At 47.2% G+C, this 24,395-nt stretch overlaps 1 protein-coding gene across 1 annotated transcript in view; it reads left to right on the forward strand.

Moving 5' to 3' along the window:
* The window catches only part of LOC135223500 (ADP-dependent glucokinase-like), a gene marked incomplete in the record, with an annotated part of 132,761 nt that overhangs the window by 36,761 nt on the left and 71,605 nt on the right, over positions 1-24,395 (forward strand). The window contains 5 exon segments of the mRNA XM_064261944.1: positions 4,287-4,477; positions 6,817-6,916; positions 7,078-7,214; positions 15,588-15,751; positions 16,155-16,261. Coding sequence (XP_064118014.1) covers positions 4,287-4,477; positions 6,817-6,916; positions 7,078-7,214; positions 15,588-15,751; positions 16,155-16,261 — 699 coding nt within the window.

Here is a 24,395-nt window from a genome sequence, read left to right on the forward strand (position 1 = left end):
TTGTCAAACTTGGAAGAGTGCACTTGAGGACCCTACAATTCTTCCTGAAGGCATCATGGGGCAGAAAGACTCAATGGGACTCGACAGTATTCTCGATTTCAGACGAAATCAAGGAGGACTTAGCGTGGTGGCTTTCAAAACCAAGACTGGTAGAGGGTCTTTCGCTTCGTCCGCTCCACCCAACCCTTCAGTTCTTTTCAGACGCCTCCGACACAGGTTGGGGAGCCCTGTTGGGGAAGAACGAAACGTTAGGGGAATGGTCGGAAATGCAGCGCTCTCTTCATATCAACATGAGGGAGCTATTGGCAGTGTTCCTGGGACTTCAGGCGTTCTCTCATCTCGTGACCAGACAGGTGGTAGCAGTTCACGAAGACAACTCCACAGCACTTTCCTACATCAGGAAACAAAAGGGAACGCACTCATTCACCCTCTACAACCTTGCAAAAGATCTGCTTCTGTGGGCAGAAAAATTTCAAGTTACTCTGATCCCTCGATTTGTTAAAGGGAAAATGAACGTGATGGCGGACGAACTAAGTCGCCGTCATCAAGTACTACTACCGTTAGAATGGACTCTCGATGCGAAGGTCTGCCTAGACCTATGCAAACTTTGGGGAAAGCTGATGATAGACCTCTTTGCAACTTCAAGGAATAACTTCCTTCCGCTGTTTTGCTCTCCAGTCCTGGACCCTCTTGCATGGTCAGTCGACACAATGTTACTAGACTGGTCGGGCCTGGAAGCGTACGCCTTTCCCCCGTTCGGCCTGATAAGACAGGTGCTGAACAAAGTGTCATTCCACAAAAATGTTTCTCTGACACTAGTCGCTCCATTCTGGCCAAGGAAAGAATGGTTCCCAGATCTCCTCGACTTGCTCATAGACTTCCCCAGACTTCTTCCGTTAAAGAGATGTCTACTCAAACAACCACACTTCGAAAGATTCCACCAAGGATTATCCGCTCTGGCACTGACAGGATTCAGACTGTCAGGAGTCTCGTCAGAGCGAAAGGTTTTTTGAGACGAGCTGCAGAAGCTATCACGAACTGCAGAAGAGATTCTTCTAACAGACTATATCAGTCTAAATGGGGAGTGTTTCGAAATTGATGTAGACAGACTAAAGTCTCTTCTTCTGAAACATCTGTGAACGAAATACAGCTGATTTCCTTCTTTTCTTAAGGGACATTAAGCGTTTAGTGCCTTCGACTATTAGGGGATACAGAGCGATGCTGGCTTCAGTTTTTAAACACAGAGGACTAGACCTATACATGAATAGTGATCTTTCAGACCTAATTAAATCGTTTGAGACATCCAAATCGTCAAAGGGTTTGATAGCATGGAATCTCGATATAGTTCTTAAACGGCTTTCGGGTCCTCCCTTTGAACCATTACTTTCTTTGTCTATGAGGAATCTCACCAAGAAGACGTTATTTTTAGTTGTATTGGCATCAGCTAGACGAGTTAGTGAGCTACACATGATGGACAAAAAGGTGGGATTTACTCAAGGGGACGCAGTTTGCTCCGTGGAGCTCAATTTTCTTGCAAAAAACGAAAACCCTTCTAACCCGTGGCCACGTAACTTCGTTCTCAAGAACCTGACAGACTTGATATGCCAGGAAGAAGAAGAACGGCTCTTATGTCCCGTGCGGGCATTAAGATATTACCTCTGCAGAACGGAGAAGATTAGAGGTCAATCGAATCATTTGTGGTGCTCTGTTAAAATCCCTCTCGCGCCCTCTCTCAAAAAACGCTATTTCCTTTTTTCTGAGAGTTAATTGTCGAAGCACATTCTCAAGCTAACGACGCAGTGTTTCTTTTACTGAGAGTGAAAGCGCACGAAGTTCGAGTGGTAATGACTTCCCTCGCTTTTTGACACAACTTGTCGCTATCTGCTATCCTCCAAAGTACCTTTTGGAGGTCTAAATCTGTGTTTGCTACGCATTATTTGAAAGAAATCGAGACAGTGTTCGAAGATTGTAAGTCTCTCGTCCACTTTCGGTAGCTGGCATGGTGTTGGGAGAAACGACATAGGGGGTTGCTCTCTCTGTTACCTATGTTTTGCCTTGTATCAAGGTTGACGAGTTAAAGGGAAGTCTGGGGGTACAATGTACCTGGAGTACTCACCAGTCATTTTAGTGTTAGTTTTGGTGGGTAAAGGTTTTTATTTCGGTTTAGGTGACAGTTTTTTCATGTTGGTTATTTCTGGTCTTAGCCCAGGGCAAGGGCAATATTTTGTTGTATCTTCGTTGAGTCAGTGGTAAACACCATGACTACTAGGATATTCCACTCCATGTAGAGGCACCCATTGGTCATACTCCAAGCCTTCTACTACGTAAGATGAGCACCGACCAGAGGCAGTATTCTCCTGCAGTATCTCTCTTACAAGGTAAGGTACAACAGGCACTAACAGTGCTTTTGGGTATACATACTTTATTTTCAAGAATCATGTTATTTTTGAATTAAAACTTACATCCACAGCCCCCCATCCTTGCAATGGGTAACCAGCTGTATAATTGTTCGGTAAGTCACTGCAATAAAAGTGGAATTTTCATTATAAAATGAAATTTTATTGCATACTTACCGAGCAATTATTAATCAAAGCCCTCCTTCCTCCCCACAAGTGGGTTGCTGGGCAGAACGAATTGTTACCTGGGCAGTTGTACCTGTAGCTCCCTCGAGTGGAGGGAGATGACGTCACCTACATCAGCGATGGCCGCGCCACCGCCAAAGTTTTGAATCTATTGTCTGCCATTCGTAGGGAACCTACAGCTGTATAATTGTTCGGTAAGTATGCAATAAAATTTCATTTTATCATGAAAATTCCATTTTTGTGGTTTTAAGAAACATAGATGTTGCTGTCAAAGGTTAAGCCTGGAAGAGGCAAAAATCAACCTTTTGTTTTGTGGTTTTAGAAAACCTAGCTGTCTTTGCCAATGGCTAAGCTTGAAGACAAAGTTAACTTTTGTTTTGTGGTTTTAGAAAACCTAGAATGTATTTGTGAAGGTTAAGCCTGGAAGAGGCAAAGTTAACCTTTTGTGTTGTGATTTTTAGAAACTTGTAGCGCCTTTGCCAAGGGTTAAACTTGAAGGCAAAGTTAACTTATGTTTTGTGGTTTTAGAAAACCTAGAATGTATTTGTGAAGGTTAAACCTGTAAGAGGCAAAGTTAACCTTTTGTTTTGTGATTTTTTAGAAACTTTGTCAAGGAACACAAGGTCCTCTGTGACGTATTGGGTAGGCTAGTGCATGAGAAGTAGCTCCATATCTTCTACCTTTGTTGTAGGTAAACATTCATAATGTGAGCAGCAGTGCAACTTCATTTAGTGTTAAGTCAATTTGTCGCTCCAGAATAGGATTGATGTGACACAGTATAAGTACAATTCGGTTATTACCCGATCGCTACCTTAAGTATACAGAATTGTGTTTAAAAACAGTAAAGCCCTTAATCCACTACTAGTAGTGGGTAGTCTTTACCTGAACTGAAAAAAAGACCAATTCTTTAAGCTCATTTGTTTAAGTCCCGGGTTTTACTATTTTGGGGAGCGTGAAGGTACAAATCATAAAGGTATTTATTTTAAGTAACTGTTGTTTGATAGGGCTTTTGGACCCAGGCACAGGGGTCCCTCATACCGCTTGTGTTTCATTCTGGCTGAATCGAAGCAGTTTTCTCCATGAGGCTGCTCTTTGCTGCATACGTATGAGAGCCTTGCTCCCTGAATGGAATCCAACATCTGGTGGTAGTAAAATCCACCAAGGATTCCAGATCAGGTGAGAATGTTTTGGGCTTTGTACAAGAAACCTTTAGCTCGAATGGCTGAGTGGAAATTTGACTAGCTGCACTACCCACCATCCTCTTCTTAATGTGGGAATCAGCTAAATTTAACAGTAGGTAAGATTCATCTCAAATAATATAAATTTTCATAATAAAATTTATTATTTGGATACTTACCTACTGTTAAAAGTAGACCCACCCAGCCTCCCCACAACTTAGTGGGCTGTCAAGGAGAATTCTGATAAGAGCTAAAACATTCAAAACACACCTGGTGGAGAACAGGTAAACTAGACAGTCATCCAGGCTGGCATTCGATTTTTTTTTGAATGCCGACTCGCCTAATTGGCAGGGAGATATAGTAGCTAAATTTAACAGTAGGTAAGTATCCAGATAATAAATTTTATTATGATAATGTATATGTTATTGTAAACTGTTTAGTGCATATGATTTGTTGCACAGTATTTTGTATTTTGTATCCATACCTTTCTCTGTATCTAAATGAACTTTTCTTTTATGAATTACAGGAGATATGTTGGCAATGACACACTCTTCAATGAATTAGTTGGAGCAGCAGAAGCAGTACCATCGTCATACTCTGCTTTAGGTGGTAATGCTCCTGTGATGGCTTCCAGGTTTGCTATAGAAGGTGCCCGCGTCCTGTTGGCAGCAAAACGAAGTCCATATGTTTTGAAACATATTCATCCAGGAGTTGAAGGTAGTAACTTGTAGTTTCACTGGAATAAATTCAAGTCAGAGCTTAACATGCTGTTTAAACCTTTTGTTATTACTACTACACACTTATATTTAACTTGACTTTTGTGTCTGTCAGTTTGGGTCGAAACTTTTAACCCACTTCTACCAAACCAGTTTCACCCAGATTTAGAGTACATGTTCAAAGTCGGTGACTGGAATACAAACAGAAATTTTTAAAAAATAAATGCTACTGTGATTTTATCGTGTAGTAAGCAGAAACACCTAGCCAAGGGATTGTTTTCATAGAGGTGAAACATGCAGTGTCGGGACTGAAGATTCATACATTTTGTAACGACCATGCAAACTAACGAGGATGGTGCTCTGCAATGGGTTGGTGATGCAAGCAGTGCTTAATAAGCTGTCAAACACTAAAAAATCACAAATAAAACTAACTGAAAAAATGTTTAAACCACGCTTTTATTTCTAAATGCACTAAAAGGTAAAACTTTTTAATCCACTATTAATGGTTGTTTATGCCCAAACATAAAAGCATGTGACACATATTTACCTAATCTTGCATTCTTTTCCTTGTTTCCCTAAAAAAATTCTAGTATGCACAACGTTAGTGCTTACTTATGGTATGCCAAAACATAAAATCGCAGTCCGCTCATCCTAAGTTGCATACAGTTCTATATACATGTATTGTACTGTATTGTATTGAAAACTTACTTTATTGATACAATGAGTATAGGCAAACATGGGTTAAGAGAGAGCTTTATGGATACAAATTTGGCATCAGTAATGCGAATTCCTAAAAATGATGTGTGTAGCCTACTCTTAGTGGCTCTTGAGGAAGCTTTAACCAGGTACGGAACCAAATTGCATGCAAGTCTTTGATAACAATTACTTTACTGCCTTCATTGCTTTAACAGACCTCTGCAGGTTTAACCTGCTTACATCATCACTAGGTACATTGCGAGAATTAATCCCACATATCTGTGTTGTGAAATCTTTCGGAAACTTTCCAATTTTAATATTTGTATAAAATTGTTTTGAAGTTAGATTAGTATGTGCCTCTTGCTTTTGTGGTTAAGTGTAAGCAACCAATTGTATTGCGGATCACAGGGAGGTTTGTTTTGTACTTTTTGGTGTATTTTGAAATAAAAGCGTGTTTTGAACATTCTTTTAATTAGTTTTACTGTAGTGTGAGTTTGTTCCTCAAAGTTTCCTTAGTTGTTTGTTCATACAGCAAACAAAAACTTTTGTTGTTCATGCCATGATACTTTGAAGTAACTGAGTTCTGATTATGCACTTGAAATGCTAACAGACCAGAAATTTATTGCAGGATAAAATCTACCCCAGGGATAAAATCTACCCCAGATAAGCAAAGCAGGTGTTTAAGAACCCTCCCTACTAGGGAGAGTTCAACATTTCATCTGTTCTGTCATTTCACTTTTATCTTTTAAGAGAAACATCACCATGATGAGTGGTCTTAATTTTCTTTTTGTTGTCTATTATCTAGGAGTAAGTCTAGTGATCTTTTACATTGCACCAATTGAGATAAAGCTACTTTATGCTCTGTTTCATATCTTGTTTTGGCATTCATAATTATTTGATTTTAATTCGTTATATGCATGACACATATTTTATTTCGTATTTGATAGTTCAGTACATTGGGAGCAGCTGTTACTGTGTTATTCACCACTGTTTGAGTCATTCACTATGTCATATGGCTGACTGGCATAAAAGATTTTTGCCTTTAGTTGAGAGCTTGAAATTGCAACTTTTCTTATTAAAAAAGCTAGGTATGTATTTTTTCATGTGCATCATAAACGCACTTTGTATATACTGTATTATACATTTACTTGTATGTAGGAAATTAACCTTGTTTTATCTTTCAAACCTACTGTCATATTTATGCCCACTCTAATGACTGATGCACCACCTGGACCAATAGGTATTCAGTCATTTACGCTAAGTTTATTCTGTTTTGCAAATAAGGCTGCAAGATTTTTGGGACTGGGATCAAGGATCTTGATATTATATATGAGTGGGTTATTTGTATAAAAATATTGAGTTATGAGATGTAGAAGCTTAATTAGCCTCACTACTGCCTCATTAGATATACTATTGTACGTATATGCTTGAATTGGATTAGAGGTGGGATGCCAAGTTGCGGAATTTCACTGATCCTTCTCAAAGATGCAAGCACCAGTAGATGGTGCATTGTGGTAAAAATTGGAAGTGACATTCAGCATCTTGTTGTTTATTTTTGTTGTTACTGTCAAGATTCTTGGGACATTTGAATGACTAGGAAAAGGATTAATCTGATTTCACATTAGTATTTTTTTTTCTTTTCAGTTGGTGGAGGACAGGGTGATATGGAAGATGATATTCATCTAATCTTTGAGTACAAGACTGGAGAGAAGTGGGGAAAATATGAAGCCCCGAGGGCAAACAGGTTTGTCTTTTTGTGATGTGATAACATGCTGCATTATGCTATTGACATTAATGTTTTGAAAGTTTATGGTCTTAAAGTTTCCTTTTGGCATAAAGATGTTATTCACATTGTGCTGATAAAGAGCAGAATTATACCAGACTAAAAGTCGGTTATTCTTCCAGATTTATCATTCACAGTGACAATGATAACCCAACAGTTAGCTCACTGGAGGAATTTGGGATGGAATTAAAATCCTTCAAGCCTAATTTATTAGTTGTTGGTGGTTTGCAGATGATGGACAATTTTCCTTTCCCTCCAGGTGAGAATTTAATTTGTAAAATTTTATTTTAGGTAATTTAATATAGTAATCTATATCATGGGAATCATGGGACTAGATTCTAGGAAGGTGATATTATTTAAATGAATTAAGGAGATGATTACTGGTGCACCTGAACTCCTTTTTGTTCGGATACGTAATACAAACCCTTAGTCCTTTAACATATGGAATGTAATCAAGTGCCAGCTGGAACCAGTCGTAAGCTTTGAACAAGGTAGTTCGGTAGTTAACTGCTTGTCCGGTAGTCGGGTGTCCCGCCCGGCTGGGAGGTGAAGCTTCACTTTGCTTTCGGCCGCCATCAGAGACAGACGTGTTGTACGCACTCTGCCCGTGTTGTCGTATGCTGAGATACTTCTTTAAAAAGCATTTTTCCCAAACTTTCTCTTTCATGGAGTGCTTGTGGTGGATAAGCTTGTAAGTACTTTGTGTTTGTTTATAGTATTGCTCGTGAATCATGATTTAATGGATTCCCGTAAGCCGGAGAGACCCCCCCCCCATCTGCCGCAGATTGTGCCCTGGTGTGGAGGGACGTAAGTGTGGTTCATTTAGGTCTCTCGTAGAGGTAGACCGTCATGATTTATGTACTCGGTGTCAAGAGCGTGAATGCTCTCGCACCGAGCCATGTAATTTATGCATTTTGTGGTCGGAGGAGCAGTGGGAGCGATACGAGGGGAGGAAGAAGGAGCGTAAACTGGCCAAGGGGTCATCAGATGGCTCTCCAGTTACTCCTTTGGTCACGGACACGTCTTCCTCTTTCCTCCCTCCATCCCAGCTCCCTCGTATGGCTCCTTCCCCTTCGGGGGGAGTGTCACGTTCCTTCTTTTCCCTTGATCAGTCGAGCGTGGAGGAGGGAGCGCGACACCTCGGCATCCAGTTATACTTGGGGTCTTCCGTTCGCTCGGGGTGGGAACTCCCCCCTCCCCCCCCATTAATCCGACCTTTCCTTCTTCAGGTAAGCCTGCTGCAGGTGACGATCTTGGCCAGGCCGGTTACGCATGGTCCAGGGACGTCGACCACAACAACGGTGTCGACGCCAGGGTATGCTGCGCCTCCCCACCTTGTGTATACGCAGCATGTAGCCATGGTGACCCCGACAGCTGCAGTCCAGGCTCTGCTGATGGGGCTACCGAGGAGGGACATCACCCCGCCGCCTGGCTTCGCTGCTCTCGCCCCAGCCCCTGACTTTCAGTGTCCCAAGAGTTCCCCGCTTGACCTGCCACCAGTGCCAGTGGTGTCGCTGGCCCCAGTGCTGCCGCCGGTTCCTGTTGCTTCTGCTGTTCCTGTACCAGTTCCTGCCGTCGTCCCAGCCTGTGGTGTTGCTGCCCCCACCGCAGGTTCCTCCGGACAGGTGCAGCCAGGCCCTGTTATTTCAGCAACTGCACCAGCTCCGTCCTGGATGGAGGACCTGACGGTGGTCGTGAAGAAGCTGACAAAGAAGAAGAGGAAGGTGTCGTCGTAGTCTTCTTCGTCGTCGTCTTCTTCGTCGTTGTCTGCAGCCGCTTCTTCCCCTTCGATTTCCAAGACTTCATGGCCAAGGAAGAAGGCGGCAGCCTCCTCCCCCCCTAAGAAGTCTCGCTCAGAGACCTCTAAGGGTCTGTCCCACTCCGGTGGGACAGTTGGGGCTTCCGCTGGTCCTCCTGTTCCCTCGGAAATGGGGCCCGCCTCTCCTTCCGCAAGGAAGAAGACGGGGACTGGAGGGGCACCGGCTAACACCGGTACCTCCTCGCCTGGCACCAGAGGTTCTGCCTCGGCGCCAAGAACTGTCTCGGCCTCTCATTCGCGAGAGGTACCAAGTGTACGGTCACCCATTGGTGACCGTGCAGCCAGGGTCCAGGCAGCCGAGCCTGCTCGCCGCCAGGACCCAGGTACGGAGCAGAAGACTGGTGGGAGTCGCCCAGGTGACTCCCGTCAGGCCAGCGATCGCTCTTGGGTTGATCTGCCGGTCCCCTGGGTTGATGCGACGGTCCCACCAGACCATCCGCAGGCCAAGGCGAGGAAGAGGTCCCCCCGGTCGCCAGGACCAGGGCAGATATGGGGACTAGCAGCAGCTCTCCTGACGCTCGGGACTGTCACTGCGGTTCTCAGTCCAGCGGTTCTCCCCAGGGGAGCCGCATGACTAAGCTTGCAGCTCGATCATCACCACGGGTTGGCGATCGCCTGCAGCCCCCCCAGCACACCGGTTCTGCCGGTGGGCAGGGGGGGAGCGTCAGGTCTGCCTCTCCTATCCCTTCAACCTCCTTGGGCTACACTGGGAGGAGCGAGGCGATCAGGAGCGACCGCGAGGAGTGCACTTCTCGCGGTCCCTCTACGAGGGCCTACGAACCTGGCACGGTCTTGGGACCGACCAGATTGTACGCCCAAGTGGTTGGAGGAGACCAAGAGGGGTCTGTTGTGGTTCCTTCTGTGGAAGGAGGAGGGTCTACTGAGGCATTCTCCTTGGATGGGCTTGACAGCCCATCTCCCCAGGATGCAGTCACTCAAGAGATCCAGAGGTCTTTCGCAGAGGTCATAGCGCTGATTCGTTAGCATAATGACCTCGGGGAAGGATCGGTGCTCCCGCCCTCCGAGCCTACATCTAGGCTGGAGTCGTTCTGGGGTCCTAAGAAGGAACCCAGGACGACGGTGGGTCTGCCGCCATCAGCCTTGGCCGACAGTGTGCTGGGCCAAGTGGACTCTCTCGTCTCCGGACAGGAGGGATCACTTTGGTCTGGCAGGTCGTACAAGCTACTTCCCCCTCCTCTACCGCGACAGAGGCGCTTCTACGTGCCTTCAGAGGATCCACTGCTGCCCAAACAGGCTAACCCGGAGCTGGCTAGGCTAACTCTGGGTGTGTCTCTTCAGCACCTGCTGGTCGAGAACCTCTGGTTCTCGCAGCAAGAGGCATTGGCTTTGGAATCGACTGCCATGGCAGCGTTCCAAGCAGTCTCCTGGCTGGACCTGTGGTCCCTCATAGTGTCCAAGGTCGCGGCCTCCTCGGGAAACATCACTCCTGAAGGAGACCTGGCTTTCGGGAGACTGTGCCAGTCTGGAGGTAGGGCTATTTCCTACCTGGCCCACCAGACGGCCAACCTGGGGCCAACCTAATTCTGAGCCGTAGGGATGCAGTCCTCGCTCGAGTGACCAGTTTGGCAGGGCGTGAGGCGGCTTTGGTTCTGAGGGATGGACCGGTGCTGAGTTCCTCCTCTCTCTTCCCCAGAGAGATGGTGGACGCTGCGGTGGAACAGCGGCGCACTGATGAAAGTGACCGCTTAGTCCACCAGGCAGTCTCGAAGGCGGCTGGGCAGCCTCAAGCCACTGCGGCTAAGACAACGGCCTCGTCGAAGCCGAGAGGAAAGACAGCCTTCAACATCTTTTTAAGGAGTGACTGTAACCAGCCATCCTCCCAGTCCTCCTTCTCCCGAGGAGGAGCCGGGAAGAAGAAGTCGAAGAAGGGGAAACGCTAGGGACGGCGTTCCCCCTCATCTGCTGCCGGAAGTTGGGGGGGGTGCCTGGCGAGCCAATGGGCAACTTGGCAGCGCTACGGAGCCACGACCTGGATAGTGGATGTCCTTCGGGAGGGATATCTACTACCCTTCGAGTCGCGGCCACCCCTCATCTCCAACCCAGTCCATCTACAGACGTACGTTCCCGGTTCTGCCAGGGACGTAGCGCTTCGGCAGGAAGTGGAAGCCATGCTGAGCAAAGGAGCTGTGGAGATCGTATGGGATCAGTCACCGGGCTTCTACAGTCGACTTTTCCTGGTGGAGAAGTCATTGGGGGGCTGGCGCCCAGTGATAGATCTCTCTCCCTTGAACCGATTCGTTCGCCAGACTCGGTTCACGATGGAAACGACACGTTCAGTGCTCGATTTCATCAGGGAGAACAACTTCATGCTTTCAGTGGATCTGAAGGATGCATATTTCCAGATACCCATCCACCAGTCCTCCAGGAAGTACCTCCTCTTCATCCTCAACAGGATGGTGTACCAATTAAGGGCACTTTGTTTCGGTCACTCAACCGTCCCACAGGTGTTCACGCGAGTGTTCACTCTGGTGTCTACTTGGGCCTATTCGGTAGGGATACGTCTTCTGAGGTATCTCGACGATTGGCTGGTCCTGGCGAGCTTCCGCTCGCAATTGCTACAGGACAGGGATCGACTCCTCGAGTTTTGTCGCGATCTCAGGATCGTGGTGAACTTCGAGAAGTCAGATCTCGAGCCCAAGCAGAGGATGAATTCCTGGGCATGCGGATCGATACGGTAGCAGGGCGAGTCTTCCCCACAGACTCGTGGATCAGCAGGTTCAGGGAGGCAGCAAGACGGCTCCCGTCTCTACAGGAGCAGCCAGCTCAGCAGTGGTATGTCGTGATTGGCCACCTGTCGTCTCTCGAGAAGTTAGTCCCTCACGGGCGTCTTCACCTGCGGTCTCTTCAGTGGAGGCTAAAGGAGAGTTGGTCACAGGCAAGACCCGCCGTACTTCCCCGTGTCTCTCACGGAGGAGGTGAGGCAGGACCTAGCCTGGTGGCTGGACCACTCCTTCGACCGAGGGATGGGACGCACACCTGGAGGAGTTGCTGGCTGCAGGTGTGTGGGATCATCGCGACAAGCACCTTCACATCAACGTCCTGGAGCTCAAGGCAGCGTTTCTTGCTCTCCAAGAGTTCCAGGACAGCTTGATGGGACACTCAGTGTTGTTGATGAGCGACAACACCACGGTAGTGGCATACGTCAACAAACAGGGGGGGCATAGTGTCCCTCCCGTTGTACCAGTTGACGTTGCAGGTGCACAAGTGGGCTGTAGCTTACTCAGTTGAGCTGTCAGCCTGATATATTCCAGGCAAGAGGAATGTAGTGGCAGACAAGCTCAGCCGTCGGAATCAGGTGATAGGAACCGAATGGTCCCTGCACCCAGATGTGGCGGAAAGGCTCTTCAACCTGTGGGGGCATCCAGTAGTGGATCTGTTTGCCAACCAGCACAACAGAAAACTCAAGGTTTTCTACTCAGTTGTGCCGGACCCATAGGCAGCGCAGAGGACGCTCTTCAACATCTGTGGGACAACCTCTTTGTGTACGCCTTTCCCCCGTTCTGTCTGATTTGCAAGGTGATCAGCAGGGTATATTTGGATGATTCAGGTGGCACCCAAATGGCCTCAGGCTGTTTGGTACCCGGACCTGCTGGCTCTGCTCGCTGAAGCACTGAGAGAGATTCCCCCTTGGCACAACCTCCTGTGCCAGCCACACGTGGAACGGTACCACTGGTCGGTTCGGTCCCTGTGTCTTCACGGCTGGCTGTTATCCACCATCTCTTGCGAGTGAGAGGCTTTTCTCGCCGAGCAGCAACAGAGATGGCTGAGTACTTCAGGCAGTCCTCTGCAGCTATATACCAGGGAAAGTGGTCCGTCTTCTGTGGTTAGTGTCGTGGACGGGGGGGTCTTTCCTCTCAGAGCCACTCTTCAGCAGGTAGGGGATTTCCTCGTCTTCCTTTGCCGAGAGAAGCTCCTCTCCATCTCCGCAGTGAAAGGATATAGAGCCGCCCTGGCCCTAGTCCTTAAGCTGCGGGGGTTGGACATCTCCACTTCCAAGGAGATCTCCCTCCTGATGAAGAGCTTCGAGAGGTCTTGCCCACCCAGGGAACTCAGGCCCCCGGGGTGGGACGTGACTCTAGTCCTTAGGAGTTTGACTCGAAGACCCTTCGAGCCACTCCAGGAGTCGTCAGTCAGGGATCTGACCCTCAAGACCGTCTTTCAGCTGGCCCTGGCATCGGCGAAGAGAGTAGGGGAACTTCGTGGTCTTTCTTTCAATGTCAAGCATACGAGGGGATGGGGATTGGTGACGCTCGATTTTGTCCCGTATTTCGTAGCGAAGACTCAGAACCCTTCGGTCCCTGACGACCGGTTCCAGTCATTCATGATCCCTTCCCTGAAGGACTTCACCAATAATGATAAGGATGAGATGCTGCTTTGTCCTGTGAGGGCTCTACGGCGCTGTCTGAAGAGAACTCGCCACCTCAGGCCTGAGTGTCAACGCCTGTTCGTTAGCACCAGGGTTACCAAGAAGGTGTCCAAGAACACACTTTCTTTCTGGCTTCGTGAGGTCATCAGGAAGGTGTACGCTTCAGAGAGGAGTGACGACACTGGTACCCTTCGTTCAAGGGCCCACGAAGTCAGAGGTATTGGTCTGACCCTTGCGTTCCGCAAGAACTTCTCCGTGGCACAGGTGCTGAAAGCAGGGGTTTGGGCCAACCAGACCACTTTCACGTCCTTCTACTTCGGGATATTGCCCACAGGTCCTTGGACACCTTTTCCTTGGGACCCGTGGTGGCTGCTCAACAAGTTGTGTAGCTTACCCACCTCCCAAGCGGACAGAACAGCATCGCATCCTTGTGTGACTGCATGAATGGGCGAGCGAATGAGAGTGTGACTGGCTTCTCTTCCTCCCCCTTTCTCTCCTCTACCTGTGGGCAGAGGGCTGCGGTCGTCATTACGCTGGACAGGAGGCAGATGCAGGTAAGCTATACGACTGAACTCCGTCCTAGCCCTTTCAGTAGGGATAAGAGCGTTTTCCACCACTCCCCTAACAAGGGGTGGGGAGTGGATGCCAACAAGAGACAAACCCTTGACCTTATATTTGGCTCTTGAAGTAGGAACTAGTTCTTGCTTGCTATTCATAAGAGGCACGCTTGCCTCCTTCTTATGAATATGGTCCAGAGGTCTGGTCACTGATCCTGCGGTGCACACCCCGATCAGCTGGGCAGAGGCTAGGATCCCTCCCTCTGCTCTTACGACTAAGTAGGAAACCAAGGTTGGACAAACACCAGTCTGTTCTGAAGACTCACATTCCACACCCACCAATAAATGAGTCTTCCATATGTTAAACTGTTAAATGACCAATGGTTTGTATTACGTATCGGAACAAATCACAATTTGTCATAAATTGTATTTTTCCTAACTATACAAACCTGAGGTCCTTTACACATTGTCCCACCTCATGCCACCCCTCACTCTGTTTCGTGGGCCTAAAGCAAAGTGAAGCTTCACCTCCCAGCCGGGCGGGACACCTGACTACCGGACAAGCAGTTAACTACCGAACTACCTTGTTCGAAGCTTACGACTGGTTCCAGCTGGCGCTGATTACATTCCATATGTTAAAGGACCTCAGGTTTGTATAGTTAGGAAAAATACAATTTGTGACAAATTGTGATTTTATAGGTAATTTCATACTTACAGTGGAACCTCGATTTTCGTATGTAATCCGTTCTAGAACGTCCCACAAAGTCCAAAACACATGAAATCCAAAACAATAATTCCCATAAGGAATGTATAAACCCAATTAAGGCATTCCAGAAATATTAAAAAAAAATATATTTTATAAAGCATAACCACAGTTTTACTTATAGAAAACAATGAGAAATAAATACCTATGACTAATGAAATGGATGAATAAACATTTAACAATGCACTTACTTATCTTTAAGTAAGACTATTGTTAGCGTATGGAAGATGGAGAGGGAGGAGGAAAGGTTATTTTTTTATAGAGGAATCCCCCTTCAGAAGGACCTCAGGTATCAAGGACCTATTTCCGGTTAATTCTCCTCTTCAGTTTTTACTGGCCCTAGGACAAGCTTGAGAGTCACTGAACCCTTGTAGCGCAACAAAACTGTCCAGAGACATTTCTTTTTGGCTTCTCTCTAAAATTTGCCTAAAGTGGAACTTGGCATTGTCATAAAAGACGTTTGAGACACGGATTATAACATCTTTGTTGGGATCATAATTCTCCACAAATTCTTTTTTACATCACTCCACTTAGCAAACATGTCTTTAATCACTGAAATAGGCACATCATAATATGCCCGTTCGCTTTCTGAAATTTTCAAACTAGCCTCTGACGGCCTTAAATTCACTAACAGCAGCACTTGTAGGCGTTTTCTTACTGAGATCGGCATGCAACACCCTTCAACACTTTACTACGAGTTAGTATTTCTTAAATTCTGTAGTGTTTGTTATGGAAGGGCTGGTACTTGGAACTTTCTATGATGGCTTATGTAGCAGTTATACTTGAATAAAAAAGCACAAAAATCAACTAACACAAAAGCAGAGTGGGTCATGAGAGAACATGAGAGGCTTTGTTGAGTGCTTGGTATGGGGCCTAGTCATGAGGTGGGCCCTGGAAGGAGCATTTCAGGGTGTGCAAAGTCCAAGGATATATGCAAAACCAGAGTCAAAATTTCGTCAGAAAAAGTCTACAAAAACAGAATCATACGAAAACCAGGGCATACAAAAGTCTGAGGTTTGACTGTATTACAGTACGTAGTTATATTTGAAGAAATGTTTATATCTGAAGTACTGTATTTTGTATTTTTTATTTTTTTTCATTTTTAGGTGTAAGAAAGGAACGTTTAAAGGCTGTCAGAGATCAGATGGTTTTGATGCCTACTACAACCAGAATCCATTTTGAAATGGCTTCCTTTACTGAGACAGAACTTCTGAAAGATTTGAGTCAGTACATTATTCCTTACGCAGATTCTCTTGGAATGAATGAACAGGTAAAGAACATGATTAAAACATAAGCGTTATTAAGCTTTTGTATTTCGTGATGAAGTTGACTCTTCTGTGACACTCATAGGAGCTTTTAGCACAGATCCTATTTTTTGTACATTTATTTTTCAAACATTTGCATTTTTATCAGAAGTTTTATGTTTAGTAATTCTAAAATATGGACTTTGCTTTAAGTGTGTGCTGTGCTTTAGAGACAAAATTATTAGAATGGTTATGAATTGTGTAAGTTCAATCTAATTTAGCAATTATAAAAGTTAGCATAGTATGTTAATGTAAACCAGTTATTGCAAAAGATATTAAATTGATAAAACACTCTGAACAGTTAACTTGTGTTAGTTTAGGTATATACTGCAGTATTGTTGGTTCTTAAATGTATGTTTTCAATTCCAGGAACTTCCTAATCTGTATAGCATCTTGAAGTATGGAAATGTGAGCTTCATTTCAGACTTCAACCCACGGGTTGCAGTTGTTCTAGACCAAATGAGAGAGGTTTTCAGGTAAAATGTCAAATTGCTATTAATTGTCTATGAGCAAGTAATATTGTTACATTTTATTCTTTCTGGAACATTTCAACAAATTTTTTGGCTTTTTGTTATTATTAGTACATTTCAACCTTTTCAGTTGTTGAATTTTCAAATAGCTCCAGTTTATTAAACAAGGTCTAATTTGTAACTGTAATAACCACAATGCCTTGTTAATTTCTTTGTAAGAATATGAAGTGATTCTGATGCCTGTAGCAGGATCAAACCTGCATCTAGAGTATCAGAACAAAGTCATGTGATATTGTTCTGATACTCTGGATGCGGGTGGGAATCCTGTTACAGAAATCCAAATTTTTTTATATTACGTTATTGCATTTGGATCTAAGGCAGTGTGAAGAATTTGGGACGTTAATAGGGCATTGGGTTATCAGTATTTGATATGCATCTGGTAAGAAGTGACAGTAGACACTACATCTATGCGTGTTAAGATCACAACTTTTGTGTTACCCTTATGAGTGTTAAGATTGTCAACTCATTAGCCTGGTTAAACCATATATATTATATAATAGTAATAACCATAATAGGATATTACTGTAAGTACTGCCAATACATTGTATGACCTTCATGAAGCCCAGTAATTTAATAAAACTTGAGTCATATTTTGTGATTCCCAGAGTTTTTTTTTAAATGATTGATAATTATACTAAGATGAAGTTACAAGTCAATTGCACAGCTATATGGATGAGACCGTATGAACTAATGAAAATTATAAATGATAGACAAAGAATTCTTAATGATATATAGAGCCATGCAGTGCACACTTTTAGTTTTTGTAAAAGAATTTACCAAGTATTTACATTGCTAAAAGTTTCTACCTACGACAGTCTAAAAATTCAAACTTTGCAGTAGTACTGCTAATTATAACTGTTTAAGTGTAGACAACCATTCCCACCCACTTTCCAGGTGCCGGGAGGAACAACTAGGTAGAGAGCTTCAATTCGTTTGCTGCTGGCTCCCGACTAACATCGGTGGTTTTCTTTGCAATCTACTTCGTCTTTGTCTTGGATAATTTCTTGCTTCGGTTTGGTGAAGTACTTGAATTTCGTGGTATCTTTTGAAGTTTTGTTTTTGTTAGCTTCAATTAGCTGTAATATTAGCTTTTGATATGTCTGACTTTAGCAGTTTGAGTGTTAGGTTTTGCTCTTAGGGATGTAAGACAACATTATCTAAGGCTTGCCATGATTCACACACTCAGTGCGTCAAGTGTATGGGGCAGGATTACCCTAAGGGTAACACTTGTCCAGAATGTCAGGACTGGGATGAGAAAAAGTGGAAGGTATTTAGTTTTCATTTGGAAAAACTTGATAAAGATAGGAAGAGGAAAGTGGTTCCTAGGAGCTGAAAAAAAGACTGTTCCGATACGTAATACAAACCATCGGTCCTTTAACAATAGGAAGTAGCTAGCGGCAGCTGGAACGGTCGTAAGCTTCGAACAAGGGGAGAACGGTAGTTAACTGCTTGTCCGACAGTCGCGCGCCGCGCGACTGGGAGGTAAACAAATCACTTTTGCTTTCGGCCGCGGGTGTGAAGGACGTGTTCGTCATCGCTCTCTGCCCGCTTCATCGTCGTATGCTTTGTTTATATTGTGTTTTCTACTAATGGTTTGTTTGACTTGAAAATGAAACTTTAAGTACACTGTTTTCATTTTCATTACTTAATTATGAACCAACATGGAGTTATCGCCGTAGATGCGGCGATTTCCTCTCTTTTCATGAATTGAACCCTTGAATTATGTCTCGGTGCCGAGGGCGGGCGCGCTCGCGCCGAGTCATGTATTTTGGGCGAAAGTGTGTAATTGAAAAATGTAAGTACTCTTTTCATTATTTTTATGTGCGTCGTTCGTTACCGAGAGTGTGATTGCGCTCGGCACGAGCCTTTTAATTTTGTATAATAGAATGCAATGAAAGTGGATTCGCAATTGCAATATTCTTTTCATTTTCATTTATTTTATTTGCATGAAATTTAATTTGGATCAATTTTCGTTCTTACCCGGGAATTGATCCTTACGTTTTTTTTTTTTTTTTTTATGTGAAGTGAAATCGCAAGTGCAGTATTCGGTTTTCATTTTTCATCATATAATTTTATGATAGCATCATATTTATTGGATCAAGTTTCCGTTTCTTACCCGGGAATTGATCTTTTCCCCTTAAGTTCCATTGAGTAATTCGGCAAGTTCTAATTTGAAAGGTTGAATCGCAAGGGCAACGATTCTGTTTTTTCATTTTCATATTACTTTTCACTGCTGTGCGGGGGTAGGGAAGCGAAGGTCTGCCAGGAAGTCGTCGGAAAGCTCTCCCGCGACTCCCTTGGTATCCGATTCTTCGTCTTCCTTCCTGCCCCCCGCTCAGCTTCTTCGTTGTATTTTGTATTTGGGGTCTTCCTTGCGTTCGGGATGGGGCATGTCTTCCCCCCCCCCGTGCGTGAGGGAACCCCTCTTACTAATCTATCTATGTTACCGCAGGTGCTACATCCATGGGAACGACCTTGACAGGTATGGACCACCGCGCGGCAGGGCGTGCCTAGCATCCACGGGCTGCTGCAGCGTCTAGCGAGGTCTGGGGCGTCTCCACTACTACCACGGCCGCTTATGCTGCTCCCCCCCCTCCTGGTCTACACTCCCCATGTCTGTGTCGATGACGCCGTCTGCCGCTACTAGGGCCGCCGCCGTACCGAGGTGGGGTTGCCGCCGCCGCCTGTTTTCTTCGTGTTGCCTGCCCCAGACTTCCGCTGTTCCAGCAGCTCGCCCCTGGACCGGCCGCCAGGACCCAGGTTCCGCTGGCTGCCGATGATTCTACGAGGCGATCGCTGGGCCTGCCGTACCTGCCGCTGATGTGATTCCCGCTGTTGGCTTGGCTGTCCCCTTCTGGGTCTACGCTCTGAGCTGGTTGCTGTTCCTGTCGCTCCTGGTTCCTGAGCCTGTCCATGCTGGTCCTGCCCACGGTGTGTCTTCCCCAGTCCCAGGTCCTTCCGGACAGGTGCAGTCGGGCCGTGTTGCTTCGGCAATAGCCCCGGCTCCGGCCTGGATGGAGGACCTGACGACTGTCCCTGCGTGAGCTGACGAGGAAGAGGAGAAGAGGAAGCTGTCATCTTTCGTCTTCATCGTCTGCTGCTGCCTCTTCCCCTTCGACTTCTAAGGCCCATAAGCCGAAGAAGAAGAAGGCAGCCTTCCCCCTAAGAAGTCTCCTTCGGGAACTTCTAAGGGCCCGTCCACCCCGGTGGTGGACGGGGGGGTCCTTCTGCTGGTCCTCCTGCTCCTTCGGGAGCGGGGCCCGTCTCCCCTTCCGTAAGGAAGAGATAGACGGGGACCAGAGGAGTATCGGTTAGCTCTGGTACTTCCTCGCCTGGTGCTAGCGGCGATGCCGCTACGCCAGGTTCCGGCTCGGTCTCTCGTTCGCGAGAGATCCCGAGTGTACGTTCTCCCTCGGGAGACCGTGCAGCCAAGTTTCGGCGCCAGAGTTCGCTCGGCGCCAAGACGCGGCACGGAGCAGAAGGCTGGTGAGAGACGCTCAGGTGACTCTTGCCAGGCCAGCGGCCGCTCTTGCAGCGACCAGCTGGTAACCCGGGTTTTCCCCCCTAAGAAGGCTCCTTCGGACCTTCTAAGGCCGTCTCGCTCCGGCGATTCGGGGAGCTCTTCTGCTGGTCCTCCTGCTCCTCGGGAACAGGGCCCGTCTTTTTTTCTACCAAGGAGAAGAAGACGGGGACCCAGAGGAGTACCAGCTTCGGCTGGCACTTTCCTCGCCTGGTTCTAGCGGTTCTGCCGCTAAACCAGGATCCGCCTCGGCTTCTCGTTAGCGAGAAGTACCGAGTGGACGGTCTCCCGCGGGAGACCGTCCAGCCAAAGTCTTGACACCCGAGCTCGCTCGCTGCCAAGACCGAAGCGCGGAGCAGAAGACTGGCGAGTGTCGTGCAGACGACTCTCGCTAGGCCAGTGGACGCTCTCGCAGCGACCAGCTGGCTGCTCGGGTTGACGTGACGGTCGCTGACCAGCCACGGGTTGAGGCGAGGAAGGGGTCCCCGCGGTCGTCGGTACCAGCCACGGCTGGTACCAGCGGCTCGACGCGCCCAGAGGACGCTCGCCGGTCTCACCGCGACAACGAGCCTAGCAGGTCACCTGACGCCGCTCCCATCGGGACCGGGCGGAGACGGTAACCAGCAACAGCTCGCTTGACGCTAGAGATCAGCGTCGACGTTCTCAGCCGAGCCTCTCGCCCCAGGCGAGCGGCAAGGCTAGGCCTGCTGCTCGATCGCCACCGCGGGTGGACGATCAGCAGCAGCCCTCCAAGCACGCTGGTCCTGCCAGCGAGCTAGGGGGGAGCGTCAGGTCTGCCTCTCCTGTACCTTCAACCTCCTCGGGCTACACGGGAGGAGCGAGGTACCTATGAGTGATCGCGAGAGGTGCGCCGCTCGCGATCCCGCTATGACGCCGTATGGACCAGGCACGGTTCTAGGACCGACCAGGACATACGCGCAAGTAGCTGGAGGCGACCGTCAGGGGTCTGCCGCTGTTCCTCCTTCTGAAGGAGGAGTATCTCGGGATCTGTTCTTGTTGGAGGGACTGGACGGTCCTACTCCGCAAGACGCGGTTACTCCCGAGATACAGAGGAATTTGCAGAAGTCATTAAGCTGATTCGTCAGCATAATGACCTTGCGGAAGGATTGCCGCTCCCACCAGCAGAGCCCACGTCTCTGCTCGAGTCGTTTTGGGGCCCGAGAGGGAACCCAAACCGACGGTGGGTCTGCCGCGATCGGAGCTTGCCGATTCTGTCTCGAACCAGAGTCTCTCGTCTCCGGACAAGAAGGCTCTCTCAGTTCTGGCCGGTAGATCAAGCTACTTCCACCTCCTCTACTGCGACAGCGGCGTTTCTACGTGTCTTCGGACACCGTATTTAAATACTCCTTCGGTCCTCCTGAGAGGTTTCGACCTCGACGAGGACTGGAATGAGTCGGAGGACGGTATCGGCTTCTCTCCTGTCAGGTGTCGATCAGCCCCACCCAGACGACGTTCACAGTGGCGGCAGACCCTTACCTACAGTGAGAGTTCGTAACCCTCCGCGGGAAAACGTTTTCTCCTGACGATACGTTTTCCAGACTCTGAGAGGACATCGCCGCAAGGCGATGGCTGCTGCTCCTCTTCTCCTACTGCTAGTTCCACTGGGAAGGCGAGCGAGTATCCAATTCCTCCCCCATTCCCTCTCTCCTTACGGCTACGAGGGAAAGGGGAGGGATCCTACAGAGATTTCTCTGTAGGATCCCACGTTCGGGACTGCGCTACCGGCGGGGGGACCTTCGGGTCCTACCTGACGTAAGCCCCCGGTCGTTGAGGAGGAATCCTGCCCCATTCTCGATTTCTACGGGAAATCGAGAGGACCACCAGCCGATATCGTTTGACGAATTCGGTGGGGGTTTCGCAGACTGCTTAGAATTCTACGGAATTTCTAGCGCATTCAGTGTTCGAGTTTTTTTACGATCTCCAAACACTTACGCGAGACCACGGTCCGAAGTGAGCGAGACGAGAATCCCCGATATACACGATAATCGGGAACCTCGCCTATGCTCGAATTCCTGGAATTTCTAGCATTGGGAAGAAGACTGCTGCTGAAAGAACTATCTCGCAGTAGGCGACCAACCTGGAATAGAGAAGATCGGACGGGAATATCCAGTTTGGCTTGAACTATCGTCTTAGTATTCTGTTCACCATTGAAGCTTTCCTTCGAGGAAGCTTCTCCTTCAATCTCTTTGATAGAGATCGAAGGTGGTCGATCTCCAATCCTTATTTTTGTTTTCTTGAAGGAAAGAATTTAGGATGGAGATCGTTGTTCAGAATCCTACAAATATACTACGTATATTAACCTCGCGACATGATTCTTACTAAGCAGTTGAATTGTCCGAGGGTAGGCGCATATCCTAGTTAATCTACGGATTGCGACTTATAAGAGAAGTATTCTAATTGAACTGCAACTCGGGGTTGCCTGCAACCTCCAGGAGTTTTCAGTTTCAATTTTATATACTTATGGTTTTGTCACACAACACCATTTCAACTTTTATATACTTATGGTTTTGTCACGACAACACCATTTCAACTTTTATATTTACCGAAATTCGTTTCGCCTAAATATAATTGCTCGAGCATATCTTTTATGCTCGGTAGTTCTAGCCGAACGCATTCCTTCGTGGAATAATGGATTACCTGGCAACTCAGGATGACGAGTCAGCGAGAGCTCAGGCTCAACTACTGCGTATTGAACTGCCTGATAGCAGCTCAGTATCAGGTGGGCCTCCGAGATGCACGTCATGTATTGTCTCTCTCTCCCCTGCCTTGATTGACTACCGAACCGTATCTCTGCCCAACAATCATGGACTTAGGTCTCTGATTAATGGGGATTCTCGCAATAACGAAGACCATCTACTGCTGTGACGCTAGATTCCATCGCCTTCGACATTGCGAGAATTTTCAACAGAGATATCTCTTGGACTTTCATCTTTCTGTTTACCGCACGGTAACAGAAGTCTGTACAAGTCTCCCGCTGCATCGCACTGCGATAATGCGAATTGATTTTGCAGACATCTGAGTTTGTTCTTCAAAATATCTCGTATTCGTAGGTGTACAATTGTTCATTGTTCAACCGAATTACGAGATGTGTCAGAAGACATCGCCTACTCTCCGACCTGACAGCTCTACTTCCAATGTTCAGCCCATGAGAAGCAGTTCTTCAGGCGGCTTTCCCCTGTGTTTTCATTACTGAAGAACGCCCCGCTTTCATTGCAACTACGACTTCTCACCGGACAGCAATGAAATAGCGGTTAGCGTTTTCAGTCATTTGTAAGCACAGGTTATGAATCTGAGAATCCTTCTCTCGATTCATCTGTGAAGACGTAGGTTGCATTCAATATCTACCTTCGTCTTCAACGTACATAGTGTTGTTTCTCCTTAGCTGAGATTCAACAACCATGAGATGTTTACCTTCAGGGACCTCGGTCTCTAGAAGGCAATTGACTTTCGCCTGTTGGGCACATGCCTTAAGAGAATCATCACCTCGCTGTCCGGCATTGGTGACAAACAAATACATTATTTGTTCGGTCTCTCGGCATAACCCTTTAAAGGCGAAGGTCACGTGACTTACTCGGATGCTTTGACAACTTGCCTCCTACCGAACGCAGTCAGTCGGCAGCTGTCAGAGCGGCCGAGTCAGTTACGAACTACGCTGTTGACTTAGTTCGGTTGTTACAGAGCAATCATTACTTCGTTTTAATAGCTTGTCACAGTACCCATACCATTGACACCCACCATGGAGTGTCGGTGTCCTATCCACTACCGAGAACTTCGCTGCATGGGGATAGAGGATGCGAGAGACTTCGTGGCAAACGGACAGACCAGTATGGGTACTGGACATCACCGAAGTAGAGAAGAGGGATAGGTCATGCGACTATTTCCTTCTTTTCCTCTGAGGAACTGCATGACTTCTCCTGCGAAGTCAAGCATCCAGGGGATGGGATCCGTGACGCTCGATTTCGTACCGAACTTCGTAGCGAAGACTCAGAACCCTTCGGTCCCTGACGATTGGTTCGAGTCGTTCACAATCCCCTCCCTAATGGACTTCACGCCTTCGATGCGAAGGAGATGCTGCCTTGTCCGCAAGAACTTCTCCGTGGCGCAGGTACTGAAGGCAGGGGTCTGGTCCAACCAGACCACATGCCCTTCCTTCTACCTTCGGGATATTGCCCACAGGTCCTTGGATCTTTTTTCCTTGGGACCCGTGGTGGCTGCTCAACACGTTGTTGTAGCGAACCCAGACCCTCGCAGGCTGAACAGCATCGAGTCCTGGTGTGACCGTAAAGAATGGATGAGTGAATGAGAGTGTGACTGGCTCCTCTTCCCATCTTTTTCTTCCCCTCTACCTGTGGTTAGAGGGACACGGTCGTCACCCTGCTGGATAAGGACAGATGCAGGTGAGCTACTCAACAGAGCCCCATCCTATCCCTTTCACTAGGGATAGGAGCGTATATCCACCACTTCCTCCAACAAGGGGGAGGAAGTGGATGCCAGCTTGAGACAACCCATACTTTATGTTGCCTCTTGCAAACAGGAAAC

The sequence above is a fragment of the Macrobrachium nipponense genome, chromosome 10, assembly GCF_015104395.2.
Source record: "Macrobrachium nipponense isolate FS-2020 chromosome 10, ASM1510439v2, whole genome shotgun sequence".
NCBI lineage: Eukaryota > Metazoa > Arthropoda > Malacostraca > Decapoda > Palaemonidae > Macrobrachium > Macrobrachium nipponense.